This window comes from Salmo trutta, chromosome 20 (assembly GCF_901001165.1).
Source record: "Salmo trutta chromosome 20, fSalTru1.1, whole genome shotgun sequence".
In the NCBI taxonomy this organism is placed as follows: Eukaryota; Metazoa; Chordata; class Actinopteri; order Salmoniformes; family Salmonidae; genus Salmo; species Salmo trutta.
In genome coordinates, this window is record NC_042976.1 from 35,394,805 (window position 1) to 35,406,813 (window position 12,009).

Here is a 12,009-nt window from a genome sequence, read left to right on the forward strand (position 1 = left end):
AAACAGTTATTTTTACTGCTCTACGTTGGTAAACCGTTTACAATAGCAATAATGTTAAAGTGTGTAATGAGTCATCTGGAGCAGTGTTCCATCATAGACACAGCATACTGTACATCCTGCGTGTCTACAGCCTACATCAACCTCCAGTCTCTACAGCCTACATCAACCTCCAGTCTCTACAGCCTACATCAACCTCCAGTCTCTACAGCCTACATCAATCTCCCGTCTCTACAGCCTACATCAACCTCCAGTCTCTACAGCCTACATCAACCTCCAGTCTCTACAGCCTACATCAACCTCCAGTCTCTACAGCCTACATCAACCTCCAGTCTCTACAGCCTACATCAACCTCCAGCCTCTACAGCCTACATCAACCTCCAGTGTCTCAACAGAAGACGGTGATGTAATACTAGTACCACTAATGTAAGCCCCGGAGATGGAGAATAAACATTGTAACACTATTCACAAACGCACGCGCACGCGCACACATGAAGCTTTCACATTTCCACAATAGCAAACTTGAGTAAAGTTCGTGATTAACTGTAAATGGTTGTCATTAGAGAAAATACATTACGCTGTGATAAGATGAGAATTTCTTCCAGCAATGTTTTGGAGAGAAGCACTCTAAGTAACATCTATCTTATTGTGATGTTAAAATGCACTTTTAACGAAGTGTACTTTGATTCGATTTAAGAGTTCAGATGTTGCACTATGTACAGCTGGACTAAGTCTCAATCAAATTTTGTCTGATATAAACAGTCGCATTCAAAAAGTCAAAATTCCACATTCAAAGATAGATGACTACGTTAACATTCTACGCCAGCATTCAGTTGAATCATATTTGTCTGAAAACAACCACAAAAGTAAACAAACTTGTTTTTTTCATTTTAAAGAAATGTGAGACAGAATCGGAATTCAAAAGAAGCTGTCACTCACACAGGCTTGTAAAGACACAAACAGTACGTAGCCTACTAAACCAAAAACTCACTGGTACAAAAACATCACCAAGTAGTTGGCGATTAAGAAGCCCGATGTCAATAAGTAATTCAAAAGTCTGTCAAGTGAGGACAATGTTCCCCACGTCATTCCCCGTAGAACTAAACATGTAGTTCACTACTCACTTGTTTTTGTTGTTGTTGTTTGTACAGTTTTTCTCTACAGTCAAATGTTCAGCCCTTTGATCTGGTAGAACAAGTCCAGTCTTGACCATTGGAGGATGTCAACAGAAGAGAGTGTAACACACCTAGCCAACTCCCAGCAGCTCAGTGCCTGTTCATCTGTCTGCACTGAGCAGGATCTAAAACACACACACATACACATTCTGCATGCTCTGTCACTCCCCCTGCTACGACGCACGGCACAAAGGCTTACACAGGAGTGTGGAGGAGTGTGAGACTGTGTGTACTTGGTGACAGAGGAGATTGCGTTATAATTGGACACACACACACACACACACATCGCCCTCTCACCCTCAACTATTCTAGAAATGTTGTGGGTTGTGCAATAGCCAAATATGGTAGTTGAAGTGACAGTTGGACAGTAAACAAGACTAAGGAATGTTAGAAGACCCCTTGCTGAATCCTACAATGACACACCTTACCTCCATCAATCTCACCCATCTCAAACTACCTCTCACATAAGGTCATGAGAACATAGGAAATATCTCTTCATACTGACTGAAAGGAGGATTTAGATTAATCTGTTGATAAGACGGAATATATATTATTTTGATGTTGGGGCTCAAATGAGTCATGTGGGCTGCATTCAGTACATAAAAACGTAAAAATACGTTCAATTCAACGGAACCGGTGCTGTACTGAACCACCAGTTGAAAAACGGGGAGGTGTTAGGTTGTGGCTTCAAAATGCCCCTCTGCATGCCCTTAAAACACATTTCCCGGCACACCTACTGAACAGAGCAAACGTACCTCAAAGTCTATTCAAAAACGTACAAGAACATTTTGGGGAAACTTGACGTTCAGAACATGTCGTTCCCCAGCGAAGCAAAACTGCGAACTGAACATTACCCGAATTGTCATTTATGTTGAGACATGTTGAGGGTAGGTAGCAACACATCTGCCACGCTGATCCTCAACACTGGAGCTCCCCAGGGGTGCGTGCTCAGTCCCCTCCTGTACTCCCTGTTCACCCACGACTGCATGGCCAGGCACGACTCCAACACCATCATTAAGTTTGCAGACGACACAACAGCGGTAGGCCTGATCACCGACAACGACGAGACAGCGTATTAGGGAGGAAGTCAGAGACCTGGCCGGGTGGTGCCAGAATAACAACCTATCCCTCAACGTAACCAAGACTACGGAGATGATTGTGGACTACAGGAAAAGGAGGACCGAGCACGCCCCCATTCTCATCGACGGGGCTGTAATGGAGCAGGTTGAGAGCTTCAAGTTCCTTGGTGTCCACATCAACAACAAACTAGAATGATCCAAACACACCAAGACAGTCGTGAAGAGGGCACGACAAAGCCTATTCCCCCTCAGGAAACTAAAAAGATTTGGCATGGTTCCTGAGATCCTAAAAAGGTTCTACAGCTGCAACATCGAGAGTATCCTGACTGGTTGCATCACTGCCTGGTACGGCAATTGCTCTACCTCTGACCGCAAGGCACTACAGAGGGTAATGCGTACGGCCCAGTACATCACTGGGGCTAAGCTGCCTGCCATCCAGGACCTCTACACCAGGCGGTGTCAGAGGAAGGCCCTAAAAATTGTCAAAGCCATACGTTTCCTGACCGGTAAAACTGAATGTATGGGAATGTTAATGTTTAGGTTGCAAGGAAGTTCTGAGAACATTTTACTATGGTTCCCTGAAAGTTTTCTTGGGAGGTTTTATTAACGTTTTGAGAACGGAAATTATAGGTTATTTTAAGGTAATTAAATAACGCCCTGAGAGCATGTTTCAATAAGACCTGCAGAAAAAGTTATGCTGAAATACTGAAATTCCCACAGAAGAATGTTGTTTCTTAAAAACTTATGGATAGCCCCGTTTTTTTCAATTCTCGCCTAAATGACATACCCAAATCTAACTGCCTGTAGCTCAGGCCCTGAAGCAAGGATATGCATATTCTTGGTACCATTTGAAAGGAAGAGTGAATGTAGGAGAATATGACACAATAGATCAGGTAGAAGAAAATACAAAGAAAAAAACCAACCAGTCTTTTTTTACCACCATCTTTGAAATGCAAGAGAAAGGTCATAGTTATAGCCATCACTCTGGTTGTAATTCCGATAATGTCCACAAGATGGCAGCAGTGTATGTGCAAAGTTTCAGATGGATAAATTGAAAAATGAGTGAACAACAATACTTTTTGTGTCAAGTCTCCAGGTACATTTGGGCAAATCGTGAATGAGACATTAGCATTCATATTCCATTTTTCTGCAAGAATATCGTCAAATCTGTATACTTGGACTTATACTTTCCAAGTATAAGTAGCCATATTATAAGTTCAACATTTGCAAAACAACCAGTTTTCATGACTTCAAAACTCTGTGTCCAAAAGGAAAAGGCATTTTGCAACCGAGACAGGGTTTCCAGATACTCCCGTAAAGCCCAGCTCATTGGCTATCTAGCTACCTTTGTTTGACCCCGATTGGTGCTTATTTGACAAAGATACAGTCCTTCAAGTGATGGCCACCCACGTCATCGGCGTGGCATGAAGGCGTCGCTCTCTGACTAAATATGGTGTCCTATAGGATATACTACACCCCTAATGAAATAGTGAAGTCTTGTGACCTTCTAGGATCTCTGAGGAATACATACGAATGTGATTTGACTCGTTCAAACAGCGTTTAGGGTGAGATATTCACAGATTCTTTCTTTGCAAATTGAACGAGTGGAAATACAAAATCGATTGCGCGTGCTATATGGACCTTTTTAGGATATGATCAAGGATTTTATCTAACAAAACGACACTTCATGTTATCTCTGGGACCCTTTGGATGATAAATCAGAGCAAGATTTCAGAATGTAAATACACATTTCACCTTCAGAGGTGAATTTATCAAACCTATCTCATTGAAAAATGTGTTTTGTTGTTAGGAGCTCTCCTCAAATAATAGCATGCCATTTTTTCGCAGTAATAGCTACTGTAAATTGGACAGTGCAGTTATATTAACAAGAATTTAAGCTTTCAGATGATATAAGACACTTCTATGTACCAACATTTGCTGTTACTCTAAAATCTGCGATCTTGATATAACGCACTGCATGATTTACAACTGTCCTGTTGACGGAACGCCGATCCTTAAGACATTTTTCTTACGGTTCTCTGAATGTTCTGAGAACATGACTAAATAGAAGCATGAGGAACCCTGTAGAAAACGTTATGCTGAAGTACTGGAATTCCCACCTAAGAAACATTTGGTTCTCATAATGTTATGTGTTACCTGGATATCCTGCACCATTCCCAGAATGTTGTGGGAAGGTTGTTCCGCAAAATAACCATAGGACAACCACACTCTCACCAATCTCTAAGAAACATATGGTTCTCAGAACGTTATGTGCTAGTTGGGTAGCCTATTCCGTTTAGTACCCTCATGTGTCTATCCCAAGGTTGTGACAACCCTTTACCCCTAGGAAAAGGTTTCAGTCCTGGGGCCCCCCTGGGTGCGCATTTTGGTTTTTACCCTAGCACTACACATCTGATTCAAATAATGCCCTCAAAGCCGGTGTTTGGAGGATATATTGGCACGGTTTGCCGGCCTAATATGTACCAATATATCCTCCAAACACCGGCTTCGAGGGCATTATCACTTTTATACAACGGGTTACCAACATAATCAAATAATGATTGACATATTTTCATTAAAACACGTTATTTTGATTAATTTATTCATTATATTTAATCCTTCGAACAAGATATAGTCCTGACACAAATCTATGGTTGCTAACTAGCCAGCTGGTCGTTCCTTCTATTGGTTCGGTTACCAGAGGCATGACCCAGTCATTCAGTCTTTTTGTTCTGTATCTATGGACGAGACCCAGTCGTTTGTTCTAAATGTTCCATTTCCATACTGGCTAACAAAATTGTTATCCTTTGCTTGCTAGCTAGCCAACTACTGGCTAACATACAGTCACGTCAAACGGTGCAGACAGAATAACAACAGTATCTGCCTTTGCATTTGTTTTAGCTGTTTTCTAGTGACATTTATTTGGATACATCTATAACAAAGAGCTAATGAAGCGCAATCTCGCCTGGCATAGAAAATGTGCTCTCTCATCAGGACACTGTTCAGAGTAGCTAACCAACAACACAGCTAACACAATCATTTCAAACTGAAGCTGGAAAGACTGCAAACTAGCTGCACTTAATTTTGTTTTACCTTTTTCAATTGACATTTCTTTGTATATATCCATAAAAATGATGCCAGCTGATTTATGCTGTCTGTCTCTGGCACAGAAATGCTGTCTGTCTAGTCCCGACCTCTACGTTCATTACTATGGGACAGCTGGAGATCGAATTTGAATTTTAATGTTACAAATGTCGGAGAGACATTCAGCAAGGTTTATACAAATCTCCGCTGTTGAAAAGTAAATGTCAGTCTAAAAGAAATGTGAGATAATGTCTAGATGCTTTTTATAGTGGAGATCAAGTTTATAACTTGCCTGGCTGGGCTGATGAGACAGTGGATTGCGCAGTCAGATGGAACAGAGTAAAGAGGCATTTTAACGTCATAGATTTAGCCGGTGGTAACTTGTGGAATAGACACCGGCTGGAATGTGCTTTTAACCAGTCAGCATTCAGGATTAGACCCGCCCATTGTATAAAATGTGTACATGCCACAGTATCCCATCTTAGATCATCATATACTAGGCATCTTATCCGGATTTCTCATAACCGGAATACAAGCTTTTTCAGGTTATTGTAAATGGGATATGTCTATATGAGTCAACTCCAAAAAATAATACTTGAGTATCCCGAATAATAACGGGATATTGGTGTGCATGTAAAACATGGTCAGTACGGAAAAAAATAAATAAATGAATGTATGAAATGTATGCATCCACTACTGTAAGTCGCTCTGGATAAGAGCGTCTGCTAAATGACTAAAATGTAAATGTAAAATGTCAATGAGCTCATTTTCAATGGCCTACCCTTACACCCATCTCGCAGTGTTAAGTCATAGGCTTGGGGATACAATGGGCAAGACACACACACACACACACACACACACACACACACACACACACACACACACACACACACACACACACACACACACACACACACACACACACACACAGAAGCTGCAAGAGGAGAGCTGGACCCCTCTTATATTTCTGCGGCACCTATTTAAAGCTGTAGATGGGTGTGACGGTGTGAGGTGATGGACATTTTATGGCCAGAGTGATAAAAAAAGATAGTCATGGGCATGACCTCTGCCCTTCCATTTATCCAGAGGACCAAGAAAAGGAACCTGGGAAAACATGTAGGAATGCTACGAGAAAGGCCCAGAAACTGAACAAAAAACTATTTCAGAGCTCAGTACTGAGTTATCTTGGATGATCAGTAATAATGATCACACACTGAAAAAACAGAAATCTATAGATAGCCTAGCAGTCTGTCACATGTGTATTTTTGTTCCATATGATTCTATATGAATCAGCAGTAATACTGTGACAGGTATTATATCCAAATGTATAATTCAGAGACAAATGACTAGAAAATGAATATCAAACTTGATTGATTAATTGATTGATTGACATATTTGCATCAAGCGATTGGAGAATCACAAATTCTGTATCCAATAGGCAGTGTGAGAGAATATTTTGAAGACTGCTGAAAGAAGACAATAACAACAACCCTATCACACCCACAGGATGCAGCGCTTCCTTTTTGGGCCATGTGCAAGTATCAGTTTGGTCAGAGAGTGACCATCAATATCAGGAATGTTATGTTGCCTGTTGCTACACCCCAGAATGTCTCACCCTGGGAATCCTGAAGAGCTGGACATGTTTAACTATTCTTGTGGGGAATAGTTAAATAAGTCCCCACAAGAATAGTACAAAAACACAAATTTGACCAACTGGGGACATTTTGTTGGTTCCCACAAGGTCAAATACTATTTATAGGGTGTTCAGGGTTAAGGTTAGAATTAGTGTGAGTGTTAGAATTAGGTTTAGGGTTAGGGTTAGTAGCTAGGCTTAGGTTTCAGGTTAGGGTTAAAGTTAGGTTTAAGGTAAGAGTATGGGTTAAGGTTAGGTTTAGGGGTTAGGGAAAATAGGATTTTGAATGGGACTGAATTGTGTGTCCCCACAAGGTTAGCTGTACAAGACTGTGTGTGTGCGCTCCTGTTGTTTCATAGTCCACCAGAAACACCAGAGGAGTGTAAATGTAACTGAAGACATATCTTAGACATGACTCCATAGCCATGCCTTTGAGTGACTGCCTGTTTACAAGGCTTGTTAAGGTAACAACCTGCCTGCACCTTGGCATAGATTCTATAAGTCTCTGGAACTCTATTGGAGGGATGCGACACCATTCTTCCATGAGTAATTCCATCATTCGGTGTTTTGTTGATGATGGTGGAATCCGCTGTCTCAGTTGCCGCTCCAGTATCTCCCGTAAGTGTTCAATTGGGTTGGCATATGGTATACATTGTTTTCATGCTCATGAAACCATTCAGTGACCACTCATGCCCTGTGGATGGGGGCATAGCCATGGTAGCCAAATTAATGGCCAAAATAATGGCCTGCCTAGCATTTTTATACATGATCTTAAGCATGATGGGTTGTTAATTGCGTAATTAACTAAGGAACCAATATACATTTACTCAAGTGTTTCCTTTATTTTGTCAGTTACCTGTATCTAATCAATGTCCCCCGAAAGGCAAAGAATAGCAAAAAATAGCCAAGGATTAGAGAGTATAAGACCGTCTTATCCACTAGATAAACAGACTCTTGGAACTTGGTTCTGGTCATTGTTAACCAACAGGTAAGATATCTAGATCTCACACAACTGGAACCTAAACATAAACCTCAGGTTTGGAGGGGCATTTCTATTTCAACAGAATTTACTGAATTCTGTGGAAGGCAATTACTTCAATAGATGGCTTGCATGACACACACAACCTCCCTCCCTCCCTCCTTCCCTCTTCCTTTCTCTCAAGCACACAGCAAACACTAAAGGACACACAGCAGACTATGAAGGAGTAAACACAAACAGCCTTTTGTTTTGTGTGTGTGCGTATGTGAGTGCGTGTGTGTGTAAGTGTCTGTGAGTGTGTGACAACAGTACGTCTAGATGCTTGAGATTATAGTGGGGTTGGCTTGTGTGTATGTGTGGCCATACATGCTTGGTTAACTTCTGAATGTCCCTACTGGTCATTTGAAATTAGAAAGAAACATGGAGTGTGGGGGCGTTAAGAGCCAAAGTCATTAACACCTCCTGGACTCAGACTTTACAACAGGCAGGGGGAGTGGTGTGTGGGGGAGTAAATGAGTGTGTGTGTGTGTTTGTGTCCTGGCTGTAGACAACGTATGCATGTTCTTATGCAAGACCATCAACAATTGATATTAGAGGTTGACCGATTAATCGGCATGGCCGATTAATTGGGGCCGATTTCAAGTTTTCATAACAATCGGTAATCTGCCTTTTTGGACGCCAATTCTGGCCGATTACATTGCAATCCATGAGGAAACTGCGTGGCAGGCTGCCCACTTGTTACGCGAGTGCAGCGTCAAAAGGACCTTGTGGCTGCAAGGAGACAAGGTAAGTTGCTAGCTAGCATTAAACTTATCAAAAGAAACAATCAATCTTAACACAATCACTAGTTAACTACACAAGGTTGATGATATTACTAGTTTAACTAGCTTGTCCTGCGTAGCATATAATCAATGCGGTGCCTGTTAATTTATCATTGAATCACAGCCTACTTCAACTTCGCCAAACAGGTGATGATTTAACAAAAGCGCATTCGCGAAAAAAGCACAATCGTTGCACAAATGTACCTAACCATAAACATCAATGCCTTTCTTAAAATCAATAACCAGATGTATATTTTTTTAAACCTGCATATTTAGTTAAAAGAAATTCATGTTAGCAGGCAATATTAACTAGGGAAATTGTGTCACTTCTCTTATGTTCAGTGCAAGCAGAGTCAGGGTATATGCAACAGTTTGGGCCGCCTGACTTATTGCGAACTGTGAACTAATTTGCCAGAATTTTACATAACTATGACATAACATTGAAGGTTGTGCAATGTAATAGCAATATTTAGACTTAGGTTCCGTATTTCACTGAAAGAATAAACGCTTTGTTTTCAAAATGATAAGTTTCCGGATTTGACCATATTAATGACCAAAGGCTCATATTTCTGTGTTTATCATATTATAATTAAGTCTATGATTTGATGTTTGATAGAGCAGTCTGACTGAGTGGTTCTAGGCAGCAGCAGGCTCGTAAGCATTCATTCAAACAGCACTTTACTGCGTTTGCCAGCAGCTCTTAGCAATGCTTGACCCACAGCGCTGTTTATGACTTCAAGACTATCAACTCCCGAGATTAGGCTGGCAATACTAAAGTGCCTATAAGAACATCCAATAATCAAAGGTATATGAAATACAAATGGTATAGATAGAAATAGTTGACACGTCATAATTCCTATAATAACTACAACCTAAAACTTCTTAACTGGGAATATTGAACCACCAGCTTTCATATAACTTAAAAGTTAGCTTTTTTACATGGCACATATTGCACTTTTACTTTCTTCTCCAACACTGTGTTTTTGCATTATTTAAACCAAATTGAACATGTTTCATTATTTATTTGAGACTAAATAGATTTTATTTATGTATTATATAAAGTTCAAATAAAAGTGTTCATTGTTCATTCAGTATTGTTGTAATTGTCATTATTACAAATATTTACATAAAAAAAATCTGCCGATTAAATCGGTATCGGTTTTTGGTCATCCAATAATCGGTATCGGTGTTTAAAAATCATAAGCGGTCGACCTCTAATTGATATGCAAGACCATCAACAATTCATATGCAAGACCATCCAACAATTCATATGCAAGACCATCAACATAATGTATGTGAAGGTATCCCGGTTTGTACAACAGATGGTTCTTGCCACGCAATGATTAGTTGAGAGGAGCTTGAAGCTGTGGCAACCAAAACCATAGCATGAAAACAGTGTACATCCGGGAAAAGAGAGACCTCCAGTAAGCATGCCAAGTGTTAGTACTCACCATCCATAGTGTCCTCACAATACTGATTGAAGTTCTCATTGGAGTCCCAGCGGATTAGAGCATCTTGAGTATTGTAGTCCACTGAGACCGTGGGCCCATTCTCCAAGTGGTCCATACCTGGGAGAAAAAAAAACATTCAAAGAAGAGGTCAAACGTCTTACTTCAGGTGACTTCTTTCTGACAATGAATTACCAGAACATACTGTACTTTATCATTGACCAAAGTTATACTCATAACATAAGTTATGTCTGTCAAGTTCAACACATTTCTCTTTCTAAATGAGCTTTCATTTGCTTGGAGAAAATGGCGACCAAAAAAAGAGAAGCAGGTATGCTTACCATGGATTTTTTCTGGTCCAAAGGAAAATATAAATTCCACCTTTCCAAAATCCGGGAATCTGTCATCTGGTTTGAGGATGAGATTTAAAAAAAAGAAAATGCGTTCATGTTCAAAACAAAGACAAGAGATTTCAATTTATGGATGTAAAAGTTACTGGCAAATATGGTCATCAAATAGGTTTAACAGATATTGTACGCATTGTGGTTTGTTTTCTGGATATTTAGGAATGTCTTCTTTACCCTTGAAGGTCTCGTCTAACTCGTCCTTCCCAAAGACGATTCCCAAGTCATGCACAGCGCAGGTATGGAACTGCACCCGGAATATCACATCCCGCTGTGGGCTTCTGAAGTGTTTGTGGTAACATTTCAGCTGGAGGGGACAAGAAGATAAATACTGTATTAAACGAGGCCTTTCTGGTTTAAGGAACACAGACTTTTTTGGAGTCCCAAAAATAGACATTCTCAAGGCTTTCGTAGATTTCACGGTACTCAAGTCACAAAGATCACATAGAGACCTTAATGAACTTTCTGTTGCAAACTGACTTCTGAGGGACTTTCAGTGTTAAGATCACTAGCACAACTGAAAAACACTTGAAGGTGGACTCAATTTAGATTGGAGTTTTGCACTTTTGGGACTCCATTGTACCAGGCAAACCATTTTCTTCTGTCAGATGGCATCATTCTAATGTGACAAGCGTCTCCAGGAGACATATCGTGGAACTCAGACTGACACTCACTGGCTAGTGGCTACTACGACAAAACATGCTCCATCAGAATTGCAAACTTGTTCCCAGTTAACAGCTTAGTGCTAGCATGTTTGAATGACCATTAGTGTAGCTACAGTAGTTTGCCAACTTGCTGATGAAGTTGTATTGCATCAAAGTTATGGGACTGTTCTAAAAAAATCTGCATGTATAGAATCTGACTCTAGTTTTTTTCAATATTGGTAAGATTAACTCTCTCTTTGAGGATGAATGGGGGTCACCTTGGTAACATAATGTTATGACAGCGTATTGTAGCCAGACTACATTTCTTATCTATAGTGTCTGCGAGTTATCAGACAGATCAGTGCAGACGGCCATCTGACGTAAGACAATGCTGGGCAAACTAAATCCAGTGAAAATACCTGTGGATAACATGCCAGCTAGATTCACAGCACAATCCTGTTTCAGGGAATTTGGCAGTGTGCTAGAGAAAGCAGTTTTGTTTTTATATATAGCCCTGTAAATGTATGGCTTGCCAAACAAAAGCACTATTATCCAGACCATTGCTATCCACACAAGAGCCTTTTAAAGCCTTATAAACCCAAACCCTACACAGGAAACTCTTCACTCTCTACCCCACTGTGATTCACCCTGGCTACGGGTTGGCCAGAACTTTTACAAGGACCTCACATTTACAGGTATACAAGGAATATTTAGCTTTGTGCTTAGCCCAAACGACACACTGCAC

The 12,009-nt window shown here is 40.5% G+C and overlaps 1 protein-coding gene across 8 annotated transcripts in view; it reads right to left on the minus strand.

Annotated features, from left to right (window-relative positions):
• tns1b (tensin 1b) overlaps window positions 1-12,009 on the minus strand; it is a 302,397-nt gene that overhangs the window by 50,574 nt on the left and 239,814 nt on the right. For all 8 annotated transcript variants that reach the window (XM_029703058.1, XM_029703057.1, XM_029703059.1 and 5 more), the window contains 3 exons: window positions 10,798-10,927; window positions 10,558-10,623; window positions 10,220-10,336 (listed from right to left, as the gene is read on the minus strand). In XM_029703058.1, coding sequence (XP_029558918.1) covers window positions 10,220-10,336; window positions 10,558-10,623; window positions 10,798-10,927 — 313 coding nt within the window. The remainder of the gene's footprint in view (window positions 1-10,219; window positions 10,337-10,557; window positions 10,624-10,797; window positions 10,928-12,009) is intronic.